The 15,734-nt window shown below is 42.4% G+C and overlaps 1 protein-coding gene across 1 annotated transcript; it reads right to left on the bottom strand.

Annotated features, from left to right (window-relative positions):
• Nucleotides 1-137: 137 nt before the first annotated feature.
• Nucleotides 138-14,543, bottom strand: LOC113429725 (uncharacterized). The gene is given in 6 exon segments (XM_087958827.1): nucleotides 138-858; nucleotides 861-2,118; nucleotides 3,786-4,059; nucleotides 7,015-8,463; nucleotides 13,381-13,510; nucleotides 14,078-14,543. Coding segments are annotated over 4 exon segments (3,078 nt in total). The 5' UTR covers nucleotides 8,376-8,463; nucleotides 13,381-13,510; nucleotides 14,078-14,543; the 3' UTR covers nucleotides 138-673.
• Nucleotides 14,544-15,734: the final 1,191 nt, after the last annotated feature.

The raw sequence follows: 15,734 nt of genomic DNA, 5'->3' as shown, positions 1-15,734 counted from the left end.
CTTCAAAGCATGGTGCAATCTGACGGCCATCTTGACTTTTTTGACCTCCCAGCTCATGTCCTGAAAACAGTCCGCTTGATTATTTTGAACAATGATTTTATTAAGGATTATATACAGAGATCAAACAAAGAAACTTAATACACATATATGTGCATGAATATATAAAAAAGACAATGTGGAAAAAAAGAAAAATAAACCCCTCCAAAAAAGATAATAGGAAAAATAAATTTGTCCCTCTTCATCATCAGCCAGCATCAACATCAACAATAAAAAAATATAACCCTCTATAATATTTATCTCTAAATAAACAAGATGCATCTTCATTCAAGCCTCACCCCATTTTTTCCCCTCTCTGAACCTTCAGTTCACCTCATTGATCAACAAAGCTCTAGTAAGAATTAAGAAAAACACCTGGGTACCTTGATTTATGACTGGAAATCCATTCCCAGTTATGGACATAACTCGAAGACTACCTGTGCGCTGCAAAACATATATACTCGCCAAACACTCATAAGTATTTTATGTAAGCTTGTAAGTGACTCATCCAGCTTTGTGAGCAAAACACCCTCACACTCCCAACATCAAACAATTGTATGATTTCCCTTCTGTCATTGTGTGAAGTTCCTGATGAACAGTAAGGTGTGACTTTTGAAAACAATGTTTCCTGCATTGTTCACAACTGAAGAGATTTCTCTCTGCTATAGACTTTCTGGTGCATTTTTAGTTTTGATTTACAATGAAAAGGTTTCTCAAACTCTGCACACTTGTAAGGCCACTCTCCTGCATGATTTCGCGTGTGCATCCGAAGGGTTGAAGGATGGGCAAAACATTTTCCACATTCCAGACATTTTTTTCCCTAGTGTGGATTCGTTGATGCATCACAAGAGAATCTTTCCGTGAAAAACATTTAGCACACTCTGGGCATTTATAGGGCTTCTCTCCTGTATGGATTCGGCTATGAACTCTAAGGGAAGATGAATGAGCAAATGCTCTCCCACAGTCTAAACATTTGTAGTTTTTTTCCCCTGTGTGAATTTTCATATGACTTCTAAGGGCTGATATGGAAATATAAAAGCTTCCACATTCGTTGCATTGATATGGCTTCTCCCCTGTGTGGGTTCTGTGATGTGTCAAAAGATTTTCCTTATAAGGAAAATATTTTCCACATTCTTCGCATCTGTATGGCTTCTCTCCTGTATGGACCCTCTGATGCCTTCTAAGATGGTGTTTTTGGGAAAAGCATTTCCCACACTCCCCACACTTGAATGGCTTCTCCCCTGTGTGGCTTCTCTGATGAATCTGCAGCTCGTTTTGTGTAAAAAAACGTTTCCCACACTCCCCACATTCATAGGGTTTCTCCCCTTTGTGCCTCTTCTGGTGTGTCTGAAGTTCAGAAGAATCCGCAAATCTTCTCTCACATTCTGGGCATTCATAGGGTCTCTCTCCGGTGTGGAGTCTCTTATGTCGCACCAGGTTTGATTTCTCGATAAAACATTTCCCGCAATCGAGGCACTTTTCGTTTTTCTCCCCTGTGTGTATTTTCCAATGACTCTGAAGCGATGAACTCCGGGTAAAACATTTTCCACACTCAAAGCATTTGTGAGACTTTATTCCTTCATGAATCTTCTCATGGCGCCAAAGACTTGACTTCTGAGAAAAGCTCTTCCCACATTCCCAACACTTGTAAGGTTTGTCCATTGTGTGAGTTCTCTCGTGTTTTCTGAGAGTGGCTTTCTCACGGAAAAATGTCCCACATTCCAGACACTGATAAGGTTTCTCTCCAGTGTGGATTTTCTGATGTGTAAGAAGGATTGACTTTTTACTAAAGCATATGTCACATTCCTCGCATTTATAGGGTTTTAGCCTGGGGGAGCTTCTGAGATCTTTGGTCTCTTTTCCAGGGAAGGATTTCTCACCCTCCAAACCTTGGCTGGATCCACTTCCCACATGGACCTTCCTGTGGATCAAAAGGAGGGAGCTGTGAGTAAAGGATTTCCCACACTCTGAGCATTGATGGGTTCTTTGATGGTTTTTCGGAGTGCTGCTTGTGTCAGACGGGGAATGCAAGAGTTTCCCAGGCTCCATGCTTTCTGGCAGCTGCTGCTTTGTGCTGAGTTTCTACTATCTATTGATAGTTGTCCTCCCAGTAAATCTTTGGTCACAATCTCTTACCCACTGTTAAAAGGAAAAAGAAGCAGAGAAGGGTATTTCACTTTCATAAATGCAGAGAATCAAAAAAATCTGTGGTAGGCAAACTCTTCTGTTGTTGTAGTTGTGAATTGATTTTGTGGGATGCTTAAGTGGAGGTAGGCCCAGGCTTCATCATATGCCCATTAAAACAAGTTACGCCATCTCTCAGCACCTTGGCAGCAAAACCCAATTTCACATAGCATTGCTATTTTGTCAAATAAAGATAAAAAAAACACAAATCTTTATTCTCCAACCCAAGAATTTAACCAAGATTTGTTTACTCACCTTTAAAGTTAAGAGATCTGTGGATCACTTGTTCCCTCCTCTGAGTCAAGGGTAAGAATGACCCCCATGTCTGACCGGTTTGATTTCTCCTTAATCGATCGGTCCTTTGTGCAGGAAGCTGCTTCTCCAACCAAGTCACAATTTCCAAGTTCTCTGGAACGGAGTCCTGGCCAAAGGTTGAGGGATCCTGATTGAAGAACGCTCCTTTCTCCTCTCTGGAGTTCACGGCCACAGCCTCACTGGTCTCCGGCAAAGAGAAATGAAAAAGGCATCTGAGCCTTTTTGATACTGAACGCAAGTCTGTCAATGACCCGGAAGAGGGAGGAGAAAATGGAATTGATTGCTTATGATACAAATAATGGAGATAGAATCGGAAATTCAAGAAGATCTTGAAAGAAACCAGCAAGATCGAAGTCCAAAAGGGACCAATGCATAGCTGTGAGTAGGAAAGCTCAAAGGAAGATGAGAGAGAGATCAGGTGGGGCAGAGCATGAGTGAAAAGGACTGCTCTTTTGGGAGGCTGCAAGGCCAGCAAGATGCCAAGCTTCCCGGGACCCAATGCTACTTTGGACAGGCACTTTAAAACCATGCAAGGCCACCAGCTTCTAGGAGCTGCTCACAAGACATGCCTCAATTTTTCTTTAGAATTTGTGGTTTCTAAAACATCTACCAAGAAGGAAGGGCTGCCCCATCACAGCCTCTTTGGGGCAAAACAAGGAAAATATAAAGTTTAGAAATTCTGCCAGCTTTTTAAAGCAGCAGCAAAGTAAACATTTCCATATATCTTATTTTTTAGCCTTTTTCACTGAGCTCAAAGAAAGAAGGAGCTCTTGGGGTTAAGAAAACACGAACACAGTTCGGTTAATTTAAGCCTTTTCTTTCCCCTCAAACCCTCCCCGTTGCAATGAGGTCAATCTGTGTTAAAAAAAACAAAAAACAAAACCACAATACAAATCTCAATACCTGTTTTAAAGCTCCGTTGACTCCATTTTTTTTTCACCTGCCCTTGCGGGGATATGGATGCTCACAGAAGTCTTGCTCCGACGGACCCCCGAGAGACCTTCTGAAAGGAGTACATCTCTCTTGGCAGGAAGGGCGGCCTGGATGCCGGAGGGAGAGCAGCCCCACCTGTCTCGAGCGGGACCCAGAAAGATTCCCTCGAGGGATCCAAAGCCGATCCTCGCCGGGCGAAGCTGAAACACGCGGAGATCTAGCAAGGGGGAGGGGAGCAAGAGCTTTTGCTCTCCTCTCGGGCTCCGCCCTCGAATTGCAGCCACGCCCCTTGGCAGCCGCCCCCCCGTCTGTCTTGCCCAGCCAGAATCTCCACGTGCTTTGAACCCTCCTCTGTTCCTCAGCCGGGCATCGGAGTCCGGGGTGCCTCTGCCCATGCGAAGAGCGCCCTGTTGTGCCCGGCGGGGGGCTGCCACCTGCTCCAGCATCCCGACGCTCGAGAGTCGCGGAGGGAGCGGCGAGGGTGGTGGCATTTGCCGAGGCTGGAGAAGCCGGTGGCCGGGAGGGGAGGCGGAGGAGCCCCAGGGAGAGCTACTCCGGGGGAAGGCGGCCGGTCCAGGCTCCCCTCCGCGGCTGGGATGGGACGGGGAAGGAGAAGCGGGGATGAATCCTCCGCGCAGTCGCGGTTGTGGGAGGGATCGGGAAGAAGCCCCGGGCGGATCCCTTCTGGTGGATCCAAAGATCCTGGAAGGGCAGCTGGGCAGGTTTTCAGGAGGGAACAGCCTTTAGGGTGGGAAAGAGTCAAGGGTCTATGCGGGAACCCCCTTCCCCGTGGGAATGAGGGTTCTTTATGGAGCCTGGCTGAAGTTGGAGAGCGTGGAGCTGGCCAAGGGGTGTGTTTGTGTAAAGAGAATTGTGTCTGCCAGGAGCCCCACAACTCCTCTACCCACTCCCCTCCAGCCCTCTTTGTATTCCTAGTCTATGGATCAATCCAGGGAGATCCCTCAACGAGTTAATACTTAATGGGACTACATCCACATGGAGAGGTGTAAGCAGTGGGGTACCACAAGTCTCCATCTTGGGCCCAGAACTCTTCAATATCTTCATTAATGACTTAGATGAGGGAATAGAAGGGGAACTCATCGAATTTGCAGAGGACACTAAGTTGGTAGGAATTGCCAACACCCCAGAAGGCAAGCACAAGAAAAGAGCTTGACAAACTCAAACAATGGGCTCTGTCCAACAAAATAAACTTTAATGTGGAGAAAAGCAAAGTTTTATATTTAGGCAGGAAAAACCAACGGGGTGTAAGTACAGATTAGGTGAGACCTGGCTCAAAAACAGTAACTGTGAGTCCTCGTGGACGATCACTTGAATATGACCCAGCAGTGTGTAGCTGCTGCCCAAAAAGCTAATACAATCCTGGGTTGTACAAACAGAATCAAGGTCACATGAAGTAGTACTACCACTTTATAAAACCCTAATAAGACCACACCTGGAATACTGCAACCGATTTTGGCCACCATATTACAAAAAAGATGTTGAGACTTTGGAAAAAGTTCAGAGAAGAGCAACTGAGATAATCAAAGGCCTGGAGACTAAGACATGAAGAATGGCTGCAGGATTTGGATTTGGTTAGTCTAAAGCAAGGGTCTTTAAACTCGGCAAGTTTAAGACTTGTGGACTTCAACTCCCAGAACTCCTGAGCTAACATGACTGGAGGAAGAATTCTGGGAGTTGAAGTCCACAAGTCTTAAAGCTGTCAAGTTTGAAGACCCCTGGTCTAAAGTAAAAAGGATTAGGGGTGACATGATAGCAGCATTCCAGTATTTAAGAGGCTGCCACAAAGAGGGTGTCAAATTATTCTCCAAAGCACCAGAGGGCAGGACAAGAAACAATGGTTGGAAATTAAAGAAAAAACAACAACCTGGAATTAAGGAGAAAATTGTCCTAACAGTGAGGACAATTAACCAGTGAAATATCTTGCTTTTAGAAGTTGTGGGTGCTTTGTCACTGGAGGTTTTTAAGAGGAGACTATCTAAAATACTATAGGTTCTGCTGCTTGAGGAGGGGGCTGGACTAGAAGACCTCCAAGGTCCCTTCCAGCTCATGCATTCTATTCAGGTGGGTTTTTTTTTGGGGGGGTGTCTCCTCCCCAAACACCTAGAGAGTGCTGTCACATTGAAGCAAACATGTTTTCCATTTTTTTTTCTCTTCGATCAACATGTCCTTCCTCTCTTCTCCTCCTCAGCCAGAAATTTACATTCCTTCTGGAATCCCTTCTTGTTCCTCTCCTGAAAATATCATCCCACTTTACATACAAAGCAAGTGTAACTGCACAATATTTCAGTTTTGACATCCCTGGGTGTTTTGTCAAGGTTTACTTTATAGATTAGCCCATAGGCCATATCAAAGTGCAGACTTCCAAACCTAAATTATTAAAAACCGATAAAAATAATGTAAAATGTGATTGGAATAAAATACAATAATGTAACAAATAGGTGAGTAAACAAATATTTCCGTTAACCCCCCCCAACATTCTACATTTTGTCAAGATATTTAAATTTATAACTGAAATGGGAGGTTGGGGGAACAGAAGAGTTACAGCTGATTGATTGAAGAGGGCTGGCCCTGCATGAGGCAATCTAAGCTGTGATTGGTTGCCTTGAGTGAAAAGAGGGAGGTTCCTTGTTTCCCGCCTTTTTGCCCTGTGTGCTCTCTGTGATTTACCTCATGGTGTTCCTGCACTGCTGATTCACCTGGTATGATCCCGTTTCCTTCTCTTGTTTACTGTAAATATATTTACTTATTTTTTAAAACAAGTTTCTGCCAGTGTCTCTGATTCCATTTGGTAACCAGGTATGCAATTTCCCTGACACAAAGGTGTTTTTTTTCAGAGACAACTGGACTTTGTGGTTTTGCTTTGAAGGCGTTTGTTTCTTGGATGATAACCAAAACGTCTTCAAAGAAACGCCGTAAGGTCCAGTTGCCCCTTGAAAAAAGTACCTTTGGGATAACCATGACCTGGATGACTAAGAATCTCCATAGACAAATTCCCTGACGCATTTCATCCCATTCAGCTTACAAAGCAAGTACAGGGCCACAATTATGCCTAAAATTCTGTCAGGCAGCGACTTTAAACTATTATTATCTTTCAGACCAGGAAGCAAGCCAAGCCTTCATTTAGCTTTTTAACCACTGGGGTGAACAATGTAAGAAATGTCACTCTGGAGAAATTAAAATGTGGTAGGATAGTGTAATTTCATTAAGGCTGGACAATAGACTAAAAACATTTAAAAAAAAAAATCCCAGGCCAGAAGATTATGGACTTTCATACAGTTCACATGGGAAAAAAAACTTCACTGAAACCTTAAAAGTTTTATTTGACAACCCTAAACAGGATTTCCTATCCCAGTTCAGAGCTGGCAATCCAGGTCCCTTCTGTCACAATGTGAAGTACCTGGCAAGGTGACCTCTAAACAGAAGAAAGTAGGGCCCTGCATTGTTCACAGCTGAAGAGATTTATCTCTGCTATGGACTTTCGGATGCATTTTAGTTGTGATTTGCAACAAACAGTTGTGAGACTACTCTCCAGTGTGATATCGATTGTGCATGCGAAGGGATGAAGGTTGGGCAAAACATTTCCCACAATCAGATCATTTATATGGTTTTTCTCCAGTGTGCATTCGCTGATGCTTCGAAAGAGTATCTTTCTGAGAAAAACATTTATCGCACTCTGAGCATTTAAAGGGCTTCTCTCCTGAATGGATTCGGCTGTGACTTGTAAGGTAAGATGACCGCGCAAATGCTTTCCCACACTCTAAACATTTATAACTTTTTTCCCCGGTGTGAATTTTTATATGATTTCTAAGGTTTGATGTGGTACGAAAAAATTGTCCACACTCGATGCATTGATATGGCTTTTCCCGGGTGTGAATTTGCTGATGTCTCCAGAGTACTTCCTTATATGCAAAAGATTTCCCACATTCTATGCAATTGTATGGCTTCATGCCTGAATGGACCCTCTCATGCATTCTGAGGGTGTGTTTTCGGGAAAAGCATTTCCCACACTCCAAACAGTTGTACGGCTTTTCCCCGGTGTGGATTCTCTCATGATTCCGCATGTCTTTTCGTGTAAGAAAACCTTTCCCACACTCCCCACATTTATAGGGTTCCTCCCCTTTGTGACCTTTCTGATGTCTCCGAAGTTCAAAAGAATACATAAATCTTCTCCCACATTCTGGGCATTCAAAGGGTCTGTCTCCAGTGTGAATTTTCTGATGTCGCGCCAGGGTTGATTTACTGGAAAAGTATCTCCCACATTCAAGGCACTTTACATTTTTCTCCCCTCTGTGTGTTTTCCAATGACTCTGAAGAGCTGAACTCTGGGTGAAACAATTTCCACACACAAAGCATTTGTAAGTTTTTTTCTTTTTCTCCCCTCTGTGCGTTTTTGCATGACTCTGAAGATATGTTCTCAGGGTGAAACACTTCCCACATTCCAAGCATTTGTAAGATTTTATTCCTGAATGAATCTTGTTATGTTGCCAAAGAGTTGAGTTCTGAGAAAAGCTCTTCCCACATTCCCAACACTTGTAAGGTTTCTCCCCTGTGTGGATTCTCTTGTGCTCTGTCAGAGTAGATTTTGCACGGAAAAATTTCCCACATTCCAGACATTGATAAGGTTTCTCTCCAGTGTGGATTTTCTGATGTTTAAGAAGTTCTAGTTTTCGTTCAAAACATAAGTCACATTCCTCGCATTTATAAGGTTTTAGTCCGGCCTCCAAACCTTGACTGGATCCGCTTTGAAAGTGGATCTTCCTGTGGGTCAAAAGGAGGGACCAACAAGCAAAGGTTTTCCCACATTCTGAGCATATATGGGTTGTTTGGGGGTTTTCTGGAGTGTTACTTGTATCTGATGGGAGAGCCAAGGGTTTCTCATGCTCCATACTTGTTGGCGGCGGCTGCCTTGTGCTGTTTTTCTACTGTTTCTCGTAGTCGACTTGCAGGTAAAGGTTGGATCACAATATTTTATTTCTGTTAGGAAAAAAAAAGAGATGGAGAATATTATTTCCTTTTGAGAAGGGAATAACAAAATCTGAGACTTGGAAGGGACCATGAAGGTCTTCCAGTCTACCTCTCTGCCCAGGGTCTGGAATAGCTAGACAAAATCTCCATTGTTGAGCCCCCACATATCTTGGATGCAAAATCTTCTGTTGTTGTAGTTGTTAAGTGTTTTTGGGTGTTGTTAAATGAAGGAAGACCCAGGGAAGTACTCACAGGTACCTGAAGGGGATAAGGGAGACCCTGGAGATTCAGCACAAGCCACACATGAATTAAGAGAGCTGCAGTCGCTCAATGAGGCAGAAATGCCAGGATGGCCCCTTAAGTGGAGGCCTGGGTCCTTCAGCCATCTGCCACAGACCCCAGGACTGGACTTCAGCCCATTGTCACCGGTGCCACCCCAAAATGTGGCCTTAATCTCCAGACAGGAGGCCTTTGCAGCCTTGCACCATTCTCCAAGCCACATGTTCCTTACTGTTTCTAAGCAATGTGCCCCCAAACTCCTCCAAGCTTCTCTAGGACCCCTCAAGTCAAACTTGAATTGTGCTGGGATGGAGGTTCTGGCGCCATCAGAAGCGAGGACTGTGAGCTCTGCAGTCCCGATCCGAGCTCACCCCGTTAAGAGGGCTCCAATTGGAGCCATAGCCACCCTGGAGGGGTGGTGAAATAAAGGGTGACCGCCTGGCAGGTCGAGGAGAGCTGCATCTCTCCAACCTGACATGGAAAACCCCCTTATCTGAAGATGGAGTGCAGTGGCAACCAAAATGGTTGCCACGAAGCTGGAGACTGTTTGAATACCCAAGATCATGCAGGAGCGAAGAGACGGTGAATGTGTGCGAACTGGGTGAGAGAATACTTTTGAACTTTTAAGTGCAACCCTGGTAAGAATACTCAGAAAAGAAAAGAGGACTCATAATGATTTTTAAATTGGTAGTGGAGTAGAATTCTTAATATTAAAAACAGATGAAAGAAGCAAAGTAAAATAAAGGAAGAAAATAGTAAATTCGTTAAAAATACAGAAAACTGGAATTTTTGATTGGAGACATTGGTTTTGAATAGGCATTTTTAAAATATATACCCTGTTTCTCCAACAATATGGCCTCCCCAATAGGAAGTCCCAGCATGTTTTATAGGCATGAAATGAAATTAAGCCCCTCCCCCAAATTAAGGCCTATATTAAAACATGCAAAATGGGGAATGGTGGGGGCTTGCCGTTAGGAAGTACTTTTGTTGCACACCGGATATGGTGCTGCCTGCGTTGACCCCGATCTGAAGTACCCACCAACGCCAAGGTCAACATCAAGCTGTCGCCGCCCGCCTGCCCAAAGATGCAAGGGGAATTAAGTCACCCGAAAAGACGACCTAGCCATTTTTGGGGTTCAAAAAAAATAAGACCTGGCCTTATTATATGAGAAACACGGTATATATATATTTTAAATAGATTACAGCATTTTAAAAATGCCTATTCAAAACCAATGTATCTATCTATCTATCTATCTATCTTCCCGAAAATATCAGTAAAGTTTGATGAGAAAGGGGAAAAAAAGAGAAAAGTGAAAACTGATTCAAGAATGGCACTTACTATTAAAAGAAGATACTACGGATTCCCAAAGTTTTGATAAGACCTGATTTAAGGAGAATCAAAGCGAGAAATAAGAGACTTTTATTATAAGATCCTGGAAAGCTACAAGATTTAACTGGTGGAGGAATTTATAAAGGATTCACCCTTGGACCATTTAAAAGAATAGACTGATTAATGTTGGGATATAAAGATTCCTGGACATTGGATTTTTAATCTGAAAAGTGACTTTGGTATGAATAAAGGACTGTTGGACAATTGGACAGAAATAAATAAAACAAGGGTGGAATTTGTAAGGAATTTGCATTGGAATTTCAGGACATTAAAGACACCATGACAAAGAGATTTGAGGACATTCTAAATAAAATACAGAGCATGGAACTAGGCCTGGAAATGGAGACGCAAATGACAGAAAGAAAACAGGAGATCCAGGAAAGGGAGGAGCCAATTGGAAGAGTAACCAGAAAAATAGAACAGATGGAACAAGAAATAAAAAGAAATGACAAAAAGGAAATAAAAATAAAAACGACTGAAGTACTAAACCAAGGGGAGAGTGCTTTAAGGCAAGTCAAAGAGGAATTGGAATTTCATTTTTTTTGGGAGAAGGAAAGGGATAAGAGTAAATAACTTGAAAATGAAACAATGGAACTTAATAGAGAAGGGAGGAATGATTAAGAAGAATTGTCAAAAAATGATAGAGACGAAAATTTAAGAGAGGAATATGGGAGACAAGCTAAGAAACGATTGATCAAAGCTCTAATGCGAGTAAGAGATGATGGCTAAAGGGAAGAAAAAGATTAGGATTCCACATAAATGTGTGTATTATTAGTAAAGATATACAATCATTAAATGTAATAAACATGAATATTACCATTCTATGGTAGGAAAAGAAATATGTGGAATCTGATTGACATAAAAATAATGTAGTGAAATCTTATTTTATAAGATAGAAGTAATTATACTATTAGAATTGTACCATATGTTAAATGTAAACATGAATATTATTTCATTCAAAATGAGACTAGAAAGGGACTTTTCCTTAAATATGTGGCAAATTAAAAACTAAAAGGGAATAAATAATGGGAACATATAAATCAATATGAATTTATGAATGGTTATTAGAATTATATAACTTGTTAAACACTGCAAATATGACTATTAATATAGTATCAATAGTAAAAGGAATGATGTTAAGAATATAGAGATTTACACAAAAATAACATACGGTAATATTGAATAATTAAGATTGATAATTTTAGAGAAAGGGAGATTAATGGAATAGATACTTTTACATTATAATGTGAATTAACAAGGGACTATAGAATTTCAATGAGAAAAGGAATGATATGTAGAATGTGATTGATATAAAAATAACATTAAAACATTGAATAAGGGAATAATGAAAGACTACAACTTGACAAGGCAACTGTATTATTAGAATTATATAATTTCTCAAATGTAAATATAATTATTTTCTGTCATTAAGTTGTAAAATGTGATTTGAAAGGAGATATTTTTAAAATAGTGGTATAATAGTGCCAAAATTAAAAATTAGAAAGGGGATAAATAAAGATTATAATTCAATATAAATTGGTGAATTATTGGAATCACATCGATCTGTTAAACACTACAAATATGATTAATATTCTACTTGTAGAAAAAGAGAGATATCTGGAATATGGAGATTGACATAAAAATAGAATACTGAAATGGTGCACAATGAAAGAATCTATGTGTATTAATATGAAACTTTATAAGATTATCAACTGTATATGAACAATATTGTCATATTTGTTTAAAAATGTAAGACACCCTGGTACCACACTGTCCACACAATGTGTTTGTAAATAAGAAAAAAAATTATACAGAAAAAAAAAATTGTGCTGGGACTCGGATGGTGTCCCCTACCCCCCACAAAGACAAAGCAGTGCTTCTTATCTGGGACTTCATCCACTTAATGACCAGTGAAATCACTTAACCCCAACAGTAAGTGCAGAATTACCCTAACTGGGCAAAGCCATCATGTGATATCTTACACAATGACCACTGTGCTAAACAAGCGAGATTCCAATCCCAATTGTAGTCGTAAGTCAAGGTCTACCTACAGGCAACACAAAAGACAAAGGCATTGCATAAGCAAAAGAGGTGGAAAGAGAGTTGAGCTTAGCGTAAGCAACCCATTTCTTTTCCCCTTTTGCTTTTTTCTGATTTTTCCACTTATGAGCTCCATCCCATTATAACTAATTGATCCTGGCTTCCTCATGACACACTGGCTCTCCCTGCGTGGATCCGTTTCACAACTCAGTCTCTTCCTGTAGGGAAGACCAGGCAACTTTCCTTCGTGCTGTTTATTTGTTTAAATTTGTTTGCCGGCTGATTCCCTGGGACCCCCGAGGCTGCTTCTCTGATGCCCTGAGCACAGCCAGGCCTAACCAAAAAGCTGTGCGTGTGTTTGTGTATTAGGAGGAGGAGTTCAATCACTTCTTCCAAAAAGAGATTCAACCCTAGAAGATCAGACAGGAAAGGAGGATGGGAAAGTGGCTCTGATTTAGCATTTCATCCTTCTCCAGGTGCAACAGCCAAGTTACTCATAAAAGGACCATGGCTGATCAAGGCAAATAAAGCTAGAGACAGCTTCCTCAAAGTGAAATGAAAGACTCTATTTGTCATCCTAAGCAGCCCTGAAATAATTTTTAAAAAGCTGACCTGTGACATGGTTTAATGCTGGGGTAAATTCACCCCAAATCCCCAATAAAGGATCCAGAGAATTTCAATTAAGGTTTAAGCTTTAGGTAGAAGGCCTAAGCGCTTCAGCTTACTAAACTGTAACCCCAAGTGCATTATGGAACAAGGCACAAACAAGAATTTTCCCTCTGAGTCAACACCTTCGCCGCTGACCAGTTAAACGTTGCCTGACCGAATGGCCCTTGGTGCACAAAGCTGCTTCTCCAACCACGCCACGATTTCCAAATTCTCTAGAATGCTGTCCCAGCCAAAGGTTGGTGGGTCCCGATCCGAGAACAACTCTTGTCCTTTACCTCCTGCAAAGACAAATGAAAAAGGTTCAGATGCCAACAATAACCTATAAATGACCTGGGAGAGATAGGAGAAGTTACAATTCAAATAATGGAGATGGAATCGTGATTCAAGAACATCTCGATAAGCCAAAATGGAAGAATCTGGCAAGATCAAGGGATCAAAGTTGTGAGTAGGAAAACTCAAAGGGGAAGATGAGAGATCATCGTGAGTGAAAAGGGCTGCTCTTTCTGAACCCAATACTACCTTGGACAGGCATTTTGGAAAATACTTACAATTATTTAAGGCAACCTTCTGGCCACCAGCTTGTTCTAGCAGCTGCTCCCAAGATCACCCATTAAAACTTCCTTAAAATTTATGGTTTCGAGAACATCCAACCAAGAAGGCACTGCCACATCACAGCCCCTGGGCAAAACAAGGAAAATATAAAGTTTATCAAGTATACTCAGCTTTTTAAAGCAGAGGCAAAGTAAACGTTAGCATAAAACAATTTCATTTTTAGCCTTTTTCTTTTGAGCTCCGAGAGAATCTCTTGTACATTAAAGCAAGAGCTCAACTAATTTAAACCTTTTCTTTCCCCCAAACCCTCCCCTTCCCATTGCAATGAGGTCAGTTTGTGTTAATACCACCCTACAAATCTCAATAAAGCTCCGTTTACTCCATTTTTGCAACTGCCCTTCCGAGATATGCATGCTCCGACGGACCACAGAGAGACCTTCTGAAAGCAACCTCCCAAAGGTCCTTCTCGGATCCACCCGAGCCCCCGGGGAGACTTGGCAGGGCTAGGGGGGCAGATCCAGCCCGGGGACCGAACCCCTTTGCCCCACAGGAGGGAAGGGAGGGAGCCGCTCCCTGCAGGCAAAGCCAGAGCCGGATCTCCCCGAGGAAAACCCGGCAAGTCGCAGCTCCCTTCCTCCTGGCGGGCAGGAGATCTCTTGGGAGGAGGGGAGGCCGGAGGGAGAGCCGCCCTACCTGCCCCGAGCGGGACCCAGAAGCCTCTCCCGAAGGACCCAGCGCCGATTCCCGCCGGGCGAAGTGGAACTAGCGGCGGGAAGCGGAGATCCAGCGACGGGAGGGAGGGAGGAGGGGCCGAGGTTTCTGTTCTCCCCTCTGATTCCGCTTCCGCCTTGCAAGCCACGCCCCTCCTGTTGCAGCTTCAGCTCTTCCCCGCCCCCAACCTCCCCTCTCAGTCAGGAGCACGTGCCGCGAAACCGGCTCTGTTTCGCTAATGGGCGTCGGTGTCCAGGCCTGGAGACTAAGACATATGAAGAAGGGCTGCAGGATTTCGGTTTGGTTAGTCTAAAGAAAAAAAGGATTAGGGGTGACATGATAGCAGTATTCCAGTATTTAAGAGGCTGTCACAAAGAAGAGGGGGTCAAATTATTCTCCAAAGCACCAGTGGGCAGGACAAGAAACAATGTTTGGAAACCAATCAAAGGAAAAAGCAACTTGGAATTAAGGAGAAACTTCCTAACAGTAAGGACAATTAGCCAGTGGAATATCTTGCTTTTAGAAGTTGTGGGTGCTTTGTCGCTGGAGGTTTTTAAGAGGAGACTAGACAGTAAGTTATCTAAAATAGTGTAGGTTCTCCTGCTTGAGCAGGGGTCTGGACTAGAAGACCTCCAAAACCCCTTCCAGTTCATGCTGAAAGCGACCTTGTCCCCTCCCCAAACATCTAGAGAGCACTGTCACATTGAATAAAACATAATTTCCAAGTTTTGTCTCTCTGGTCAACATGTCCTTCCTCTCTTCTCCAACGAACTGAGCCAGAATCTCACATTCCTTCTGGAATCCCTTCTTGTTCCTCTCTCAGAAAAAGCCTCTGGGCAAAGCATGTCATCCCACTTCACATACAAAGCAAGTGTAACTGCACAATATTTCCGTTTCGACTTCCCTGGGTGTTTTGTCAAGGTTTACTTTAGCTTATAGATTAGCCCATAGGCCATATCAAAGTGCAGACTTCCAAACCTAAATTATTAAAATCCGATAAAAATAATGTAAAATGTGATTGGAATAAAATACAATAATGTAATAGGTGAGTAAACAAATATTTCGTTAACACCCCACGGCCAATCTACATTTTGTCAAGATATTTAAATTTATAACTGAAATGGGAGGTTGGGGGAACAGAAGAGTTACAGCTGATTGATTGAAGAGGGCTGGCCCTGCATGAGGCAATCTAAGCTGTGATTGGTTGCCTTGAGTGAAAAGAGGGAGGTTCCTTGTTTCCCGCCTTTTTGCCCTGTGTGCTCTCTGTGATTTACCTCATGGTGTTCCTGCACTGCTGATTCACCTGGTATGATCCCGTTTCCTTCTCTTGTTTACCGTAAATATATTTACTTATTTTAAAAAACAAGTTTCTGTCAGTGTCTCTGATTCCATTTGGTCACCAGGTGTGCAATTCCCTGACACAAAGGTGCTTTTTTTCAAAGAGACAAATGGACTTTGTGGTTTTTCTTTGAAGGTGTTTGTTTCTTGGATGATAACCAAAACGTCTTCAAAGAAATGCCACAAAGTCCAGTTGCCCCTTGAAAAAAGTACCTTTGGGATAACCATGACCTGGATGACTGAGAATCTCCATAGAAAGATTCCCTGACACATTTAATCCCATTTATTTTACAAAGCAAGT

Source organism: Notechis scutatus, chromosome 2 (assembly GCF_049901735.1).
Source record: "Notechis scutatus isolate UNSWTSFEM ecotype Mainland chromosome 2, rNotScu1.2, whole genome shotgun sequence".
Classification (NCBI taxonomy): Eukaryota; Metazoa; Chordata; class Lepidosauria; order Squamata; family Elapidae; genus Notechis; species Notechis scutatus.
The sequence above is the reverse complement of the archived record's forward strand: the minus strand, read 5'-3'. Positions and strand labels throughout refer to the sequence as shown.